A 17,105-nucleotide genomic window follows, 5' to 3' on the forward strand; every position below is an offset into this window, starting at 1 on the left:
GCCCCAGTCAGTACCCCTCCTCCATGCATTTACACGGTGTATTCATCTCCAACCACTGTGACAACAACCTGAATTGTTTGTGCAGATTGCAGATACTGGCAGAATATAGAGACTATGAGGGAGCTGAGCACAAAACTCTCCAACGGCAGATACAATCAAAACAAAGTGGCATCATGTCAAGTCTTTCATTTCTCCATTCAAAGCTTCCTAGTTCAGTCTACAATAAGTTATAAAGGGAGGGGGCTTCAGCCTAGAGAGAGCAATACATTCATGTCCTGTGAGATTCAGAGATGAACAAGTAACTTATTACTTACAATAATATAGTTTCATTATATTTTATTACATTATTGGAGTTTCATCATCTTTACAGCAGTGATTAATGGATCTGGCTTTCATGTATTAATGGCTAATAATTAATATTGTAATCAATAAAACGTTTGATTAAACTGAATTACAGGACAACTCAACAATGTTGAAAACTAACTAGGGAGTGTTAAAATGCTAAAAACGTGTTTGTTTTAAAGTGTTTCTTTTATGTTTTACTGTTCAGTTTAAACTGCACTAGTGTTGATCTGTGATCTACAGGGTGGTCTGAATCTGAAAGCCTGAGCTCGATTGCTTCTGTCTCCACCCACATGGCTGCTGAATAAAATCCCTGGTTTTCCTCATTAGACTGAAGTTCTCTCTGAGGAAACTTCACCTCCTCACTCTCCTGATTGTTTCTCCAGGTGTTTCAGGTAAGTTGTGGATCTTAAACAGAGTTAACGTGGCTGGAAGAACTTGCTGAGTGTAAAAACAATGTTCCTGTCATATTTAGAGGAAGTTAGAGTTCAGTTTTGTGCAGAGTAGAAACTGTTAAAGTGTGTGTGAGCGAGCCCTGCTGGGTAACAGAAGAACCAGTGGTGGGAGAAGTACTCTGATCATTTACTGGAGGAAAAGTACTAATACACACTGTGAAAATACTATTAGTTTACATGCTGCAGGGTAGTTTAATCTACAGCAATGCATCATATTTTCATTATTATTATTATTATTATTATTATTTCAAGTTCAGCTGTCCTATGAGCACCATGTATTTCCATCTCTAAAATTAGCCCAGAAAAACAAGCCTTTTTCAGCTTCATGATGATGCATTTTCCACTTAATCCAAGACAGGTTTAAATAGTTTATTTAGCTTAAGAAGTAGTTTATCAGGATAAAACAAAGTCATCAAATTTGGAGGTACATGGTTTTCACTGCACAGTAAGGGGATAAAAACGTTTACTCAGTAAATTAATTAGTAACTAAAGCTTTGAGAAAAATGTAGTTGAGTTTCTCTCCAACACAACAAGCTCCACTCTGTCCATAACTTGTATTTCTTTGTTCCCTTCCCTTCAGATCTAAAGTTTTAAGACGAGTGGTGAAGTGCAGGAGCTGACAGACGCTGCAGAAACACATGCTGATTGGATCAAAGCTCTGAGAGGAAAAATGGCGCAGAAAAGAGTAAAACTGGACCGAGAAACCTTCTCTTGTTCCATCTGTCTGGATCTACTGAAGGATCCGGTGACTATTCCCTGTGGACACAGCTACTGCATGAACTGTATTAAAACCCACTGGGATTTGGAGGACGGAAAGGAAATCCACAGCTGCCCTCAGTGTAGGCAGACCTTTAGACCGAGGCCTGTCCTGGTGAAAAACACCATGTTAGCAGATTTAGTGGAGGAACTGAAGAAGACTGGACTCCAAGCTGCTCCTTCTGATCACTGCTATGCTGGACCTGAAGATCTGGCCTGTGATGTCTGCACTGGGAGAAAACTGAAAGCCCTCAAGTCCTGTCTGGTCTGTCTGGCCTCTTACTGTGAGAAACACCTGCAGCCTCATTATAAATCCTCTGCCTTTAAAAAACACAAGCTGGTGGAGCCCTCTGAGAAGCTCCAGGAAGTGAGTCGCCAAAACATCCAGCAGAGAATCCAGGACAGAGAGAAAGATGTGAAGGTGCTTCAGCAGGAGGTGGAGGCTATCAATGGCTCTGCTGATAAAGCAGTGGAGGACAGTGAGAAGATCTTCACCGAGCTGATCCGTCTGATGGAGAAAAGAAGGTCCGATGTGAAGCGGCAGCTCAGATCCCAGCAGGACACTGAAGTGAGTCGAGTCAAAGAGCTTCAGGAGAAGCTGGAGCAGGAGATCACTGAGCTGAAGAGGAAAGACGCTGAGCTGAAGCAGCTCTCACTCACAGAGGATCACACCCAGTTTCTACACAACTACCCCTCACTGTCAGCACTCAGTGAATCTACAGACTCATCCAGCATCAACATCCGTCCTCTGCGCTACTTTGAGGACGTGACAGCAGCTGTGTTAGAAGTCAGAGACAAACTACAGGACGTTCTGAGAGAGAAATGGACAAACGTCTCACTGACAGTGACTGAAGTGGATGTTTTACTGTCAGAACCAGAGCCCAAGACCAGAGCTGGATTCTTAAAATATTCACGTAAAATCACACTTGATCCAAACACAGCAAACACATGGCTGTTTTTATCTGAGAGGAACAGAAAAGCAACAGCAATGTGGCAACAACAGTCTTATTGTAGTCACCCAGACAGATTCACTGATTACTGTCAGGTCCTGAGTAGAGAGGGTCTGACTGGACGTTGTTACTGGGAGGTGGAGTTGAGAGGGGAAGAAAGTGATGTAGCAGTCTCCTACAAGAATATCGGCAGAGCAGGGTGGTCAGATGATTGTGGATTTGGAAACAATGACATATCTTGGGCATTAAAATGTGATGACAATGGTTATCACTTATGGTACAATAAACGCTGCACTCCCGTCTCAGGTCCTTGGTCCTCCAGAGTCGGAGTGTACCTGGATCACAGTGCAGGTATTCTGTCCTTCTACAGCATCTCTGAAACCATGACTCTCCTCCACAGAGTCCAGACCACATTCACTCAGCCTCTCTATGCTGGACTTCAGTTGTATTATTCTTGTGGAGCCACTGCTGAGTTCTGTAAACTCAAATAGTCAGAAGTCATTTCAGGGACAGTTGGTTAAATTCTGTGTTTTAATCCTTAAACTTGTTTTGTCTTCATGTTTGTTGCTGAGAGCTGATTGTTGTGGCATTTCTTCACTGCACAGAGATCAGCTGTCAATCAAACATTGTGGGTGGTACTTTGACGTCTGGTCATTAGTTGCTGTGTAAATGTTTGAGTTTCTTTAGGTGGAGCTCCTTCCTGTGTCTGTTTAGCCATGGAGGCTATCACTGCTCAGGATGACTTTTGTTCACCTGAACTGACATTTCTCTGCATGAAAATGGAAACTTCTCTGAGCTCTAAATGCTTGTTCAATATTTGAATTGATGTATTAGAGATTCTGCTCAAACCCACTGATTGTGTGGATGAAGTGAATCTGTACCTGAAATCATTGAACAAGAGTCATTTAACAGACTTTACTGATGGGATGTGTGAACAAACTGAAGCTTTACATGATGAATAAACAAACATGAACAAAGTCTTTCCTTCCTGTCTTCATTCCAGGGTATCATACAGAGCTGATGGAGAAAATGTGAAACCAACATGAGAGTATAACTGAGGCAGTTTTCATCCTGAAACACCACAAAGTAGAGAGTTCATGTTTAGAGCAGGATAGCATTTGTCAGTCAGTCTCTGTCCTTGGAAGGCCAACATAGTCTCAGGGATACATATCAACTGAATCTCAGATGAGCTAGAAAGCAAAGTCACCGGAGGCCTGACAGAGTTTCAGAAGCACAGATCTGCTGAGGCTCTCGAACATTAGTGTAAATAAGCTCTATTAAAAGAAACAAAATCTGGACCTCACTAATTTCTAAACCCTGGCTATGGCCCTGGTTCCACTGTAATTAGCAAAGACCATAGAATGTATATCTCTGTGGAAATTCTCCTCTCAATTTACACCACCTCACTGGGGCCGAACATTCGCTCGCATGGCTTTTCTTACCACTACTACGCAGACGATACACAACTCTACCTATCTTTCCCGACTGTCTCTCCGACATATCTGCATGGATGAAGGCTTGCCACATCCAACTAAACCTCTCTAAGATGGAACTCTTGGTCATTTCAGCCAAGCTATCTATCCACCATAACATGAAACTACAAATTGACTCCTCAACCATCACTCCAACCATCTGGTTATATCTCGCCTTGACTGTTGCAATGACCTCCTAGCAGGTCTTCCAGCTTGTGCAATGAAACCCCTACAAATGGTTCAGAATGTAGCAGCGTGTCTGCCCAAAAGGATCATGTCCATCTGACCTCCTCTCTCTCCCAGTGACCTCTAGAATCAAATTAAATTCACTGATGCTGCATACAGGGTGACTACTGAGTCTGCACCATCTATCTAAACTTAATAATACAAGCCTACGTTCCTTCTCGGCCACTACGCTCCTCCAACAAACCTCCAATAAACACTTTTATTTTATAACCTAACCCCTAACCTCTAACATGCACTTCCTTTGCTCTTCTTCTTCTACCCTCTTACAATTCTCTTGTATTTGTAGCACTTTTTTTGTTAACTCTTACTTCCTCCCCTATGTATTTACCCCATTGATGCCATACGTGCTATGAGCTCTTACTAGTTTTTAGTGCTGCTCTTACTAATATGTATTGTCAGTTGTAGATCTCATGCTGTATTGGTGCTTTGTTGATGCTTGTATGTTGTTCCTCAAATGTAAGTCACTTTGGATAAAAGCATCTGCCAAATGAATAAAGAACTGAAGAAGTCCCTTGGATGAGGGACGAAACATCTTCTAGTATCTTCAACCAAGTCCATTTGCCCTTCTTTGGATGACTATGACCTGGATGACTGAGAATCTTCACAGACAAATGAATAAATGTAAATACATTGGTTGAATTGGATCAGATCCGTTTTTGTTTGTGTTGAACAGAATATGGACATCATGCTAATCCTGTCCTGGGCTCATCAAATCGCGGTTTTGTTGTTGGTCTACACAAAACTAGATCTTCTTTGTCTTTAATCCAATAAAGCACTTAGGCATTAGCATCCTGATGGCCATCCTCAGGTCACCAGCAATAGCCCAGCTATTTGTATGGATACGCCTTCACACCTTTAGAGACCAGACCAAGTTGCCCCAGTCAGTACCCCTCCTCCATGCATTTACACGGTGTATTCATCTCCAACCACTGTGACAACAACCTGAATTGTTTGTGCGAGATTGCAGATACTGGCAGAATATAGAGACTATGAGGGAGCTGAGCACAAAACTCTCCAACGGCAGATACAATCAAAACAAAGTGGCATCATGTCAAGTCTTTCATTTCTCCATTCAAAGCTTCCTAGTTCAGTCTACAATAAGTTATAAAGGGAGGGGGCTTCAGCCTAGAGAGAGCAATACATTCATGTCCTGTGAGATTCAGAGATGAACAAGTAACTTATTACTTACAATAATATAGTTTCATTATATTTTATTACATTATTGGAGTTTCATCATCTTTACAGCAGTGATTAATGGATCTGGCTTTCATGTATTAATGGCTAATAATTAATATTGTAATCAATAAAACGTTTGATTAAACTGAATTACAGGCCAACTCAACAATGTTGAAACTAACTAGGGAGTGTTAAAATGCTAAAAACGTGTTTGTTTTAAATTGTTTCTTTTATGTTTTACTGTTCAGTTTAAACTGCACTAGTGTTGATCTGTGATCTACAGGGTGGTCTGAATCTGAAAGCCTGAGCTCGATTGCTTCTGTCTCCACCCACATGGCTGCTGAATAAAATCCCTGGTTTTCCTCATTAGACTGAAGTTCTCTCTGAGGAAACTTCACCTCCTCACTCTCCTGATTGTTTCTCCAGGTGTTTCAGGTAAGTTGTGGATCTTAAACAGAGTTAACGTGGCTGGAAGAACTTGCTGAGTGTAAAAACAATGTTCCTGTCACATTTAGAGGAAGTTAGAGTTCAGTTTTGTGCAGAGTAGAAACTGTTAAAGTGTGTGTGAGCGAGTCCCTGCTGGGTAACAGAAGAACCAGTGGTGGGAGAAGTACTCTGATCATTTACTGGAGGAAAAGTACTAATACACACTGTGAAAATACTCCATTAGTTTACATGCTGCAGGGTAGTTTAATCTACAGCAATGCATCATATTTTCATTATTATTATTATTATTATTATTATTATTTATTATTATTATTATTATTATTATTATTTCAAGTTCAGCTGTCCTATGAGCACCATGTATCTCCATCTCTAAAATTAGCCCAGAAAAACAAGCCTTTTTCAGCTTCATGATGATGCATTTTCCACTTAATCCAAGACAGGTTTAAATAGTTTATTTAGCTTAAGAAGTAGTTTATCAGGATAAAACAAAGTCATCAAATTTGGAGATACATGGTTTTCACTGCACAGTAAGGGGATAAAAACGTTTACTCAGTAAATTAATTAGTAACTAAAGCTTTGAGAAAAATGTAGTTGAGTTTCTCTCCAACACAACAAGCTCCAGTCTGTTCATAACTTATATTTCCTTGTTCCCTTCCCTTCAGAGCTACAGTTTGAAGACGAGTGGTGAAGTGCAGGAGCTGACAGACGCTGCAGAAACACATGCTGATTGGATCAAAGCTCTGAGAGGAGAAATGGCGCAGAAAAGAGTGAAACTGGACCGAGAAGCCTTCTCTTGTTCCATCTGTCTGGATCTACTGAAGGATCCGGTGACTATTCCCTGTGGACACAGCTACTGCATGAACTGTATTAAAACCCACTGGGATTTGGAGGATGGAAAGGAAATCCACAGCTGCCCTCAGTGTAGGCAGACCTTTAGACCGAGGCCAGTCCTGGTGAAAAACACCATGTTAGCAGATTTAGTGGAGGAACTGAAGAAGACTGGACTCCAAGCTGCTCCTGCTGATCACTGCTATGCTGGACCTGAAGATGTGGCCTGTGATGTCTGCACTGGGAGAAAACTGAAAGCCCTCAAGTCCTGTCTGGTCTGTCTGGCCTCTTACTGTAAGAAACACCTGCAGCCTCATTATAAATCCTCTGCCTTTAAAAAACACAAGCTGGTGGAGCCCTCTGAGAAGCTCCAGGAAGTGAGTCGCCAAAACATCCAGCAGAGAATCCAGGACAGAGAGAAAGATGTGAAGGTGCTTCAGCAGGAGGTGGAGGCTATCAATGGCTCTGCTGATAAAGCAGTGGAGGACAGTGAGAAGATCTTCACCGAGCTGATCCGTCTGATGGAGAAAAGAAGGTCCGATGTGAAGCGGCAGCTCAGATCCCAGCAGGACACTGAAGTGAGTCGAGTCAAAGAGCTTCAGGAGAAGCTGGAGCAGGAGATCACTGAGCTGAAGAGGAAAGACGCTGAGCTGAAGCAGCTCTCACACACAGAGGATCACACCCAGTTTCTACACAACTACCCCTCACTGTCAGCACTCAGTGAATCTACAGACTCATCCAGCATCAACATCCGTCCTCTGCGCTACTTTGAGGATGTGACAGCAGCTGTGTCAGAAGTCAGAGACAAACTACAGGACGTTCTGAGAGAGAAATGGACAAACGTGACAGTGACCAAAGTGGATGTTTTACTGTCAGAACCAGAGCCCAAGACCAGAGCTGGATTCTTAAAATATTCACGTAAAATCACACTTGATCCAAACACAGCAAACACATGGCTGTTTTTATCTGAGAGGAACAGAAAAGCAACAGCAATGTGGCAACAACAGTCTTATTGTAGTCACCCAGACAGATTCACTGATTACTGTCAGGTCCTGAGTAGAGAGGGTCTGACTGGACGTTGTTACTGGGAGGTGGAGTTGAGAGGGGAAGAAAGTGATGTAGCAGTCTCCTACAAGAATATCGGCAGAGCAGGGTGGTCAGATGATTGTGGATTTGGAAACAATGACATATCTTGGGCATTAAAATGTGATGACAATGGTTATCACTTATGGTACAATAAACGCTGCACTCCCGTCTCAGGTCCTCAGTCCTCCAGAATAGGAGTGTACCTGGATCACAGTGCAGGTATTCTGTCCTTCTACAGCATCTCTGAAACCATGACTCTCCTCCACAGAGTCCAGACCACATTCACTCAGCCTCTCTATGCTGGACTTCAGTTGTATTATTCTTGTGGAGCCACTGCTGAGTTCTGTAAACTCAAATAGTCAGAAGTCATTTCAGGGACAGTTGGTTAAATTCTGTGTTTTAATCCTTAAACTTCTTTTGTCTTCATGTTTGTTGCTGAGAGCTGATTGTTGTGGCATTTCTTCACTGCACAGAGATCAGCTGTCAATCAAACATTGTGGGTGGTACTTTGACGTCTTCTCATTAGTTGCTGTGTAAATGTTTGAGTTTCTTTAGGTGGCGCTCCTTCCTGTGTCTGTTTAGCCATGGAGGCTATCACTGCTCAGGATGACTTTTGTTAACCTGAACTGACATGTATCTGCATGAAAATGGAAAAACAGGCACAATGCTTGGTTCAGGTGTTCATCAGTTCAAGTATCTATAATAGTCTGCAAAGTGGTGCGCAATCAGGGGCAAGAGAACCTCCCAGCAGTGTTTCCATCTATAGACAATACTTCAAGAAATTCCCTGTTGCACAACAACAGTCAGGTACTGATTGTTGCAGGATTTGGCAATCAAAAATCAAAAACAAGCCACCGCACACTGAAATGACTTTACCAAGCTAAATATATTGTGTTGAGTTACACTTGTGACTTCTTCAGGTTCACACAATGCGAAGCTGAAGTAGTAGTGTCAAATAGTGAAGTAATTTCAGTGTGCTGTGGCTTGTTCTTGAATTTCATTGCCAAATCCTGCGACCTACCAGCAGCTGACTCTTCTTACTCTGCATGCAGAATTTCTTGATTTATTTGCATTGATGATTTTATGTTGTCTTTATTCCACTACATGGGTCTTAAGAGAGAAAGCACCAGACCTCCTTCATCAGAGATATTTTGTTCTGACTTGGTAAAGAAATCTATAATTAATTTTTATTTGTTTGGCAGACCAGATGTTGTTGTTGTCCAAAATGACATAAAAATGAGGGACTGAGATATTATAAAACTGTAATTGTATAATTTTTTTGCCGTTGCCTAAATAAACTCTAAACTGTACCTGCTCAGCTTTGGTGTCTGCATTCTGGGTCCAATCCCCTGTTTGTTTTGCCCATGTCCCTTTTAGGGATCTGTAACTTACATCTTGAGAGATGATGTGAATAATATTTGAGATCTGGAAAACTCTTCTCTAGTGTCTTTCCCATGTGACCTGAATGCAGCGTCAGTGTTACAGCGTGTGACTCCTGAGAACAAACTGAATGTGTGTGATATTAAATATATTTAAATCTGTCTTTACTGATGCTGTTTGAAGCTGCCGAAGGCTCAGTGAGGTGTCTCTTTATCTTCCTGTTAACAGAAATGTGGAAAAAGATGGAGATAAAGTACTTTCATCTGAGTTCCTAGATTCTGAGTACCAGTGGTTTAAAATGACTTATTGAGACTATTTTAATGATAAATGAAGGAGTTGAAAGTTGCATCAAGTAAGTTTATACATCTGAACAAATGTCACAACATGGACTTTAATCAGCCGAAGTGAGTGGACTGGTCTACGAACTGTTTGCTGTTAACCAAAGTTAACACGTGCACTGATATGTCCAACAGAGATGCCAGGAAAATGAAATAAGGAGGCCTGGTAATAGAGAGATCCTGAAACTCATTCTCCGGTTGATGTGAACCTCTACCCGATGCACAGGCGTCATTATTTGTAACCACTAACCATGAGCACCATTTAAAAATGAACATCAGATTTGATTGGAATATAATAAAAAAAAACTACAGGCTGTGCTTGACCATTAAAGCAGCTTCTTTTGTGTAGGAGTATAATGAAGAGAGACAGGATAAAGTTTGTTACACAAACTGGATAAAGCCATAAAGTTCTTAAAATACCTCTAGCACAGAGAAAGCAACACAAAAGTAAAATCGAGACAGTTTGGAAGGTTATTACAACATTTCCAGCCAACAAGAGCTGCAGATCAGCTGGCGAGACTAACATCTGTTTCACCTGAGCATCCTGAGGAATGTGATTTTAACGAGCTTTATTACCTAGCTTTATCAGCTGTTTTGCTTGTTTTGGAGAGGAGGAGACCGACTCTGTGTAAAAACTTCCTGACTGATGAAAACTTAAAACAACAACTCAGGACCCAGTATTTATCTTAATTCCATCAGCTGTTCACTGTAAAAACACACTGCAGCACACTGGCTGCTATTTCCAAGCTATCCATTTAATGCTGACTTTTTAACTCAGGACATCAGCGAGACTTGTGTGGCTATCTGACTGTTGATTGTGATTTATTGGTTTGCAAACAACGGTGGAAATGAGAGGAGCAGTAGCAGAAAAACACTCAACATTCTCCAGTCAAAGCCAGTAGCCTCTACTTGCCTATTCTGAATTTCACTGCAAAGCAAGCCCCACCCTCCCCAAAGAACGGGTACTTTTGGAAAGTACTACACCCCGAGCAGGGACTTTTTGGGGGGTAAAATAAACATACATTTAGACCCAGGTCCCTGCGTGAAAATGCAGTCAATTCCTCCAAAGATTCCTAGTTCCAGGTTGTAGTTTTTTGTTGGTCGAAACGCAGCTATTGATTTTTTTTTTACAAGAGACTCACTCAGTGGACAGTGATGTGAAGTTTTGGAAAGCACTATGGAGTGATCGATGTTATTTCTGTGATGCCTCTCAACAATCAGCAGGTGTCGCCATTCTTCTTAACAAGTTTAAAGGAGACATTGTTAAATCTCCGATCTCAGATGAGGGTAGAAGAATCATCTTGGTTTTAGACATCTCCTTCTTTATAATTTGCAATTTTATAGTTACAACAATACATCTCAAGCAAAAATGACATTTATACAACTTTGTATGAAACCGGAAGCCCTTAAAAACAAATATAAGGAAGCACACTTGATCATTGGATGATCTTGTAGATAGAGTAGCCTACCTGTAAGATCAGTCCCACATTCAAGATTCAAAAATACTGCATTTATCTGTGAACAACTGTCATTCATAGATGTTTGGTGATTTTTGAAAAATGAGAGTATTTCATAAAATACTCAGGTCAGTGATTATGATAGATTTGAGTCTGTTAAAGAATTCACACTGACTATTTCTGGACATTGAAATGTGAAAGACCTATTACAAATCTAAATCTTTGAGGCTGTTTGCTCAATAAAGAAGGAGAAATCTCCAGGCAATGATGGGCTTTGATTTGAATTTTATTTACATTTTTGGGACATTATTGAAAGTCCTTTTATTTGAATTATTCAAAGAATGCACTATCAAAAAGGAAATGTCCTCAAGAATGGAGCAAGCCTTCATGTACTGATGGAAAACTGGAGACCTGTTACGCCCTTGAACATTGATTACAAAATTTGTCCTTAATTTTTGGAAAGCGGTTGAAAAATGGGCTTCATAGCATCATAAATGAAACACAAACAGGTTTTATGTCTAACTAAGCTATAATATAAGACTTGTTGTACACTTGCTGGAATATTCTGATAACATCAATCCCAACACACTGATATTATATATTGATTGTCAGTCCACATTTTTGGACCAATATTTTATCTTTAATGTTTTATAAAAATATCAACAGTTGTGTTATATTTTACCCAAATACCAGAAAAAAGACTTCCTGTACTGAGATCAGTTCACCAGGGCTTTCTGATTTCCCCTTTTTTGTTCCTGCTGGTGGTTCAATTACTTTTATTACATATTCAACATAATCCAATTACTAATGGTACGTCCATTTTTGGTAAGGACGTTGAGTTGACACAGTTTGCTGATGATACAGCTCTTTATCTAAGGGACAAATATCAGGTTGAATATATTGTGTCCCTAATTGACCAATTTTCATCGGCTTCCGGTTTAATACTTAACAAATCTAAATGTGAAATTAGAAGTTTGTATCAGACTGAGGGAAAAAAATTATATATCTGTTAAGAAAACTGTAAAATATGTAGGTATTCATATCTGCAAAGGACTGCTACTATAATCATCAATAGCTTAACTTCTATCCTAAATTAAATTAACTGAAATATCAAAATGTAAAAATATTGACACTTTAGCCCCAATTTGGACATTTTCACTTAGGGGTGTCCTCACTTTTGTCTCCAACGATTTAGACATTAATGGCTGAGGGGACAGAAAATTTACACTGTTATACAAGCTGTACACTCACTACTTGACATTGTAGCAAAGTTTCATTTCTTCAGTGTTGTCACATGAAAAAATATAATCAAATATTTACTAAAATGTGAGAAGTGTTATCATTTTTGTGAGATTCTCTATCCCTACAGTTTTTTTAATTGGATCAGGTCAGTTTTTCTGTCCAACACCTGACCGAGAAACCTTCTCTTGTTCCATCTGTCTGCATCTACTGAAGGATCCGGTGACTATTCCCTGTGGACACAGCTACTGCATTTCTTTCATTACAGCTGTGTCTCCTTCTGGTAACAATAACAGAAGCCATCTCTCCGCAACGGTTTGCACCTTCCATTCAAGCGTATTAAATCCAGAGGCTGTTGCACTCACATGAAATTGTGTTTAGGCTTGGTAGATCACATTGCGTGTAGTAAATAAATGTATTTGCATGTTACGCCCCAAATTGCATATTCATTAAGGCAAAAGTACTAAATGAACAACAGGTGCTATCTTGCGCTTTTGAAAGACGTCACTCTGCGTGCAACGTGTGCAAACTTTGCACACGTTGCACGCAGAGTGACGTCACGCAAACCTTTAGTAAATCAGGCCCTAGGTCATTCCAGCCAAGCAATCTACCCAACATAACATGAAACTAAAAATTGACCCTTCAACCATCACTCCAACCAACTGGTTATCTCTCGCCTCAACTGTTGCAGTGACTGCCTCATAGGTCTTCCAGCTTGTGCGGTGAAACCCCTACAAATGTTTCAAAACGCAGCAAAAGGATCATATCCCTCCTTGTGACCTCCGCTGTCTCCCCGTGGCCTCCAGAATCAAATTCATGTCACTGATGCTGCATACAGGGTGACTACTGAGTCTGCACCCATCTATCTGAACTCTATAATACAAGCCTACGTTCCTTCTCGGCCACTACGCTCCTCCAACAAACCTCCAATAAACACTTTTATTTTATAACCTAATCCCTAACCCCTAACATGCACTTCCTTTGCTCTTCTTCTTCTACCCTCTTACAATTCTCTTGTATTTGTCCCACTTTTTTTGTTAACTCTTACTTCCTCCCCTACGTATTTACCCCACTGATGCCATACATGCTGTGAGCTCTTACTAGTTTTTAGTGCTGCTCTTACTAGTATGTATTGTCAGTTGTAGATGTCGTGCTGTATTGGTGCTTTGTTGATGCTTGTATGTTGTTCCTCAAATGTAAGTCGCTTTGGATAAAAGCATCTGCCAAATGAGTAAATGTAAATACATTGGTTGAATTGGATCAGGTCAGTTTTTGTTTGTGTTGAACAGAATATGGACATCATGCTAATCCTGTCCTGGGCTCATCAAATCGCGGTTTTGTTGTTGGTCTACACAAAACTAGATCTTCTTTGTCTTTAATCCAATAAAGCACTTAGCATCCTGATGGCCATCCTCAGGTCACCAGCAATAGCCCAGCTATTTGTATGGATACGCCTTCACACCTTTAGAGACCAGACCAAGTTGCCCCAGTCAGTACCCCTCCTCCATGCATTTACACGGTGTATTCATCTCCAACCACTGTGACAACAACCTGAATTGTTTGTGCGAGATTGCAGATACTGGCAGAATATAGAGACTATGAGGGAGCTGAGCACAAAACTCTCCAACGGCAGATACAATCAAAACAAAGTGGCATCATGTCAAGTCTTTCATTTCTCCATTCAAAGCTTCCTAGTTCAGTCTACAATAAGTTATAAAGGGAGGGGGCTTCAGCCTAGAGAGAGCAATACATTCATGTCCTGTGAGATTCAGAGATGAACAAGTAACTTAGAACTTACAATAATATAGTTTCATTATATTTTATTACATTATTGGAGTTCCATCATCTTTACAGCAGTGATTAATGGATCTGTCTTTCATGTATTAATGGCTAATAATTAATATTGTAATCAATAAAACGTTTGATTAAACTGAATTACAGGACAACTCAACAATGTTGAAAACTAACTAGGGAGTGTTAAAATACTAAAAACGTGTTTGTTTTAAATTGTTTCTTTTATGTTTTACTGTTCAGTTTAAACTGCACTAGTGTTGATCTGTGATCTACAGGGTGGTCTGAATCTGAAAGCCTGAGCTCGATTGCTTCTGTCTCCACCCACATGGCTGCTGAATAAAATCCCTGGTTTTCCTCATTAGACTGAAGTTCTCTCTGAGGAAACTTCACCTCCTCACTCTCCTGATTGTTTCTCCAGGTGTTTCAGGTAAGTTGTGGATCTTAAACAGAGTTAACGTGGCTGGAAGAACTTGCTGAGTGTAAAAACAATGTTCCTGTCATATTTAGAGAAGTTAGAGTTCAGTTTTGTGCAGAGTAGAAACTGTTAAAGTGTGTGTGAGCGAGTCCCTGCTGGGTAACAGAAGAACCAGTGGTGGGAGAAGTACTCTGATCATTTACTGGAGGAAAAGTACTAATACACACTGTGAAAATACTATTAGTTTACATGCTGCAGGGTAGTTTAATCTACAGCAATGCATCATATTTTCATTATTATTATTATTATTATTATTATTATTTCAAGTTCAGCTGTCCTATGAGCACCATGTATCTCCATCTCTAAAATTAGCCCAGAAAAACAAGCCTTTTTCAGCTTCATGATGATGCATTTTCCACTTAATCCAAGACAGGTTTAAATAGTTTATTTAGCTTAAGAAGTAGTTTATCAGGATAAAACAAAGTCATCAAATTTGGAGATACATGGTTTTCACTGCACAGTAAGGGGATAAAAACGTTTACTCAGTAAATTAATTAGTAACTAAAGCTTTGAGAAAAATGTAGTTGAGTTTCTCTCCAACACAACAAGCTCCACTCTGTCCATAACTTATATTTCCTTGTTCCCTTCCCTTCAGATCTACAGTTTGAGGACGAGTGGGGAAGTGCAGGAGCTGAAAGACGCTGCAGAAACACATGCTGATTGGATCAAAGCTCTGAGAGGAGAAATGGCGCAGAAAAGAGTAAAACTGGACCGAGAAACCTTCTCTTGTTCCATCTGTCTGGATCTACTGAAGGATCCGGTGACTATTCCCTGTGGACACAGCTACTGCATGAACTGTATTAAAACCCACTGGGATTTGGAGGATGAGATGAAAATCCACAGCTGCCCTCAGTGTAGGCAGACCTTTAGACCGAGGCCTGTCCTGGTGAAAAACACCATGTTAGCAGATTTAGTGGAGGAACTGAAGAAGACTGGACTCCAAGCTGCTCCTGCTGATCACTGCTATGCTGGACCTGAAGATCTGGCCTGTGATGTCTGCACTGGGAGAAAACTGAAAGCCCTCAAGTTCTGTCTGGTCTGTCTGGCCTCTTACTGTAAGAAACACCTGCAGCCTCATTATGAATCACCCACATTTAAAACACACAAGCTGGTGGAGCCCTCCAAAAAGCTCCAGGAGGTGAGTCAAAAAAACATCCAGCAGAGAATCCAGGACAGAGAGAAAGATATGAAGGTGCTTCAGCTTGAGATGGAGGCTATCAATGGCTCTGCTGATAAAGCAGTGGAGGACAGTGAGACGATCTTCACTGAGCTGATCCGTCTGATGAAGAACAGAAGGTCCGATGTGAAGCGGCAGCTCAGATCCCAGCAGGACACTGAAGTGAGTCGAGTCAAAGAGCTTCAGGAGAAGCTGGAGCAGGAGATCACTGAGCACTGAGCTGAAGCAGCTCTCACTCACAGAGGATCACACCCAGTTTCTACACAACTACCCCTCACTGTCAGCACTCAGTGAATCTACAGACTCATCCAGCATCAAGATCCGTCCTCTGCGCTACTTTGAGGACGTGACAGCAGCTGTGTCAGAAGTCAGAGACAAACTACAGGACGTTCTGAGAGAGAATTGGACAAACGTCTCACTGACAGTGACTGAAGTGGATGTTTTACTGTCAGAACCAGAGCCCAGGACCAGAGCTGGATTCTTAAAACATTCAGGTGAAATCACACTGGATCCAAACACAGCAACACAGGGCTGTTATTATCTGAGGGGAACAGAAAAGCATCGTTCACAGGAGAAACGTACCCTTATTCTATTCACCCAGACAGATTCACCAAATGGTGTCAGGTCCTGAGTAGAGAGAGTCTGACTGGACATTGTTACTGGGAGGTGGAGTGGAGAGGGGAATCAGTTTTTGTAGCAGTCTCATACAAGAATATCAGCAGAGCAGGGTGGTCGGATGAATGTGCATTTGGACTCAATGACAAATCTTGGGCATTAAAATGTGACGACGACAGTTATACCTTTTTTCACAACAATGTCCAAACTCCCGTCTCAGGTCCTCAGTCCTCCAGAGTAGGAGTGTACCTGGATCACAGTGAAGGTATTCTGTCCTTCTACAGCATCTCTAAAACCATGACTCTCCTCCACAGAGTCCAGACCACATTCACTCAGCCTCTCTATGCTGGTTTTCAGTTTTATTATTCTTCTGAAGACACTGCTGAGTTCTGTAAACTCAAATAGTCAGAAGTCATTTCAGGGACAGTTGGTTAAATTCTGTGTTTTAATCCTTAAACTTATTTTGTCTTGTTTGTTGCTGAGAGCTGATTGTTGTGGCATTTCTTCACTGCACAGAGATCAGCTGTCAATCAAACATTGTGGGTGGTACTTTGACATCTTCTCATTAGTTGCTGTGTAAATGTTTGAGTTTCTTTAGGTGGCGCTCCTTCCTGTGTCTGTTTAGCCATGGAGGCTATCACTGCTCAGGATGACTTTTGTTTACCTGAACTGACATTTCTCTGCATGAAAATGGAAACTTCTCTGAGCTCTAAATGTTTGTTGAATAATTGAAATTCTAGTCAAACCCACTGCTTGTGTGGATGAAGTGAATCTGTACCTGGAAATCATTTAACAAGAGTCATTTGACTTTACTGATGGGATGTGTGAACAAACTGAAAGTTTACATGATGAATAAACAAACGTGAACAATG

At 40.9% G+C, this 17,105-nt stretch overlaps 2 protein-coding genes and 1 pseudogene across 2 annotated transcripts; all 3 read left to right on the forward strand.

Annotated features, from left to right (window-relative positions):
* The first annotated feature begins 623 nt into the window (after positions 1–623).
* LOC119902671 (tripartite motif-containing protein 16-like protein) lies at positions 624–3,481 on the forward strand. The gene is made up of 2 exons (XM_038719001.1): positions 624–737; positions 1,378–3,481. The coding sequence occupies exon 2, from the start codon at positions 1,468–1,470 to the stop codon at positions 2,992–2,994; it is 1,527 nt and encodes a 508-aa protein (XP_038574929.1). The 5' UTR covers positions 624–737; positions 1,378–1,467; the 3' UTR covers positions 2,995–3,481.
* A 2,242-nt stretch (positions 3,482–5,723) lies between these two features.
* Positions 5,724–9,068, forward strand: LOC119902673 (tripartite motif-containing protein 16-like protein). The gene is made up of 2 exons (XM_038719003.1): positions 5,724–5,832; positions 6,507–9,068. The coding sequence occupies exon 2, from the start codon at positions 6,597–6,599 to the stop codon at positions 8,115–8,117; it is 1,521 nt and encodes a 506-aa protein (XP_038574931.1). The 5' UTR covers positions 5,724–5,832; positions 6,507–6,596; the 3' UTR covers positions 8,118–9,068.
* A 4,507-nt stretch (positions 9,069–13,575) lies between these two features.
* On the forward strand, positions 13,576–17,105 carry LOC119901613 (annotated as a pseudogene).

The sequence above is a fragment of the Micropterus salmoides genome, unplaced genomic scaffold (genome assembly GCF_014851395.1).
Source record: "Micropterus salmoides isolate LMB-PRFRI ecotype aquatic unplaced genomic scaffold, ASM1485139v1 Ms_hic_scaffold_14, whole genome shotgun sequence".
NCBI lineage: Eukaryota > Metazoa > Chordata > Actinopteri > Centrarchiformes > Centrarchidae > Micropterus > Micropterus salmoides.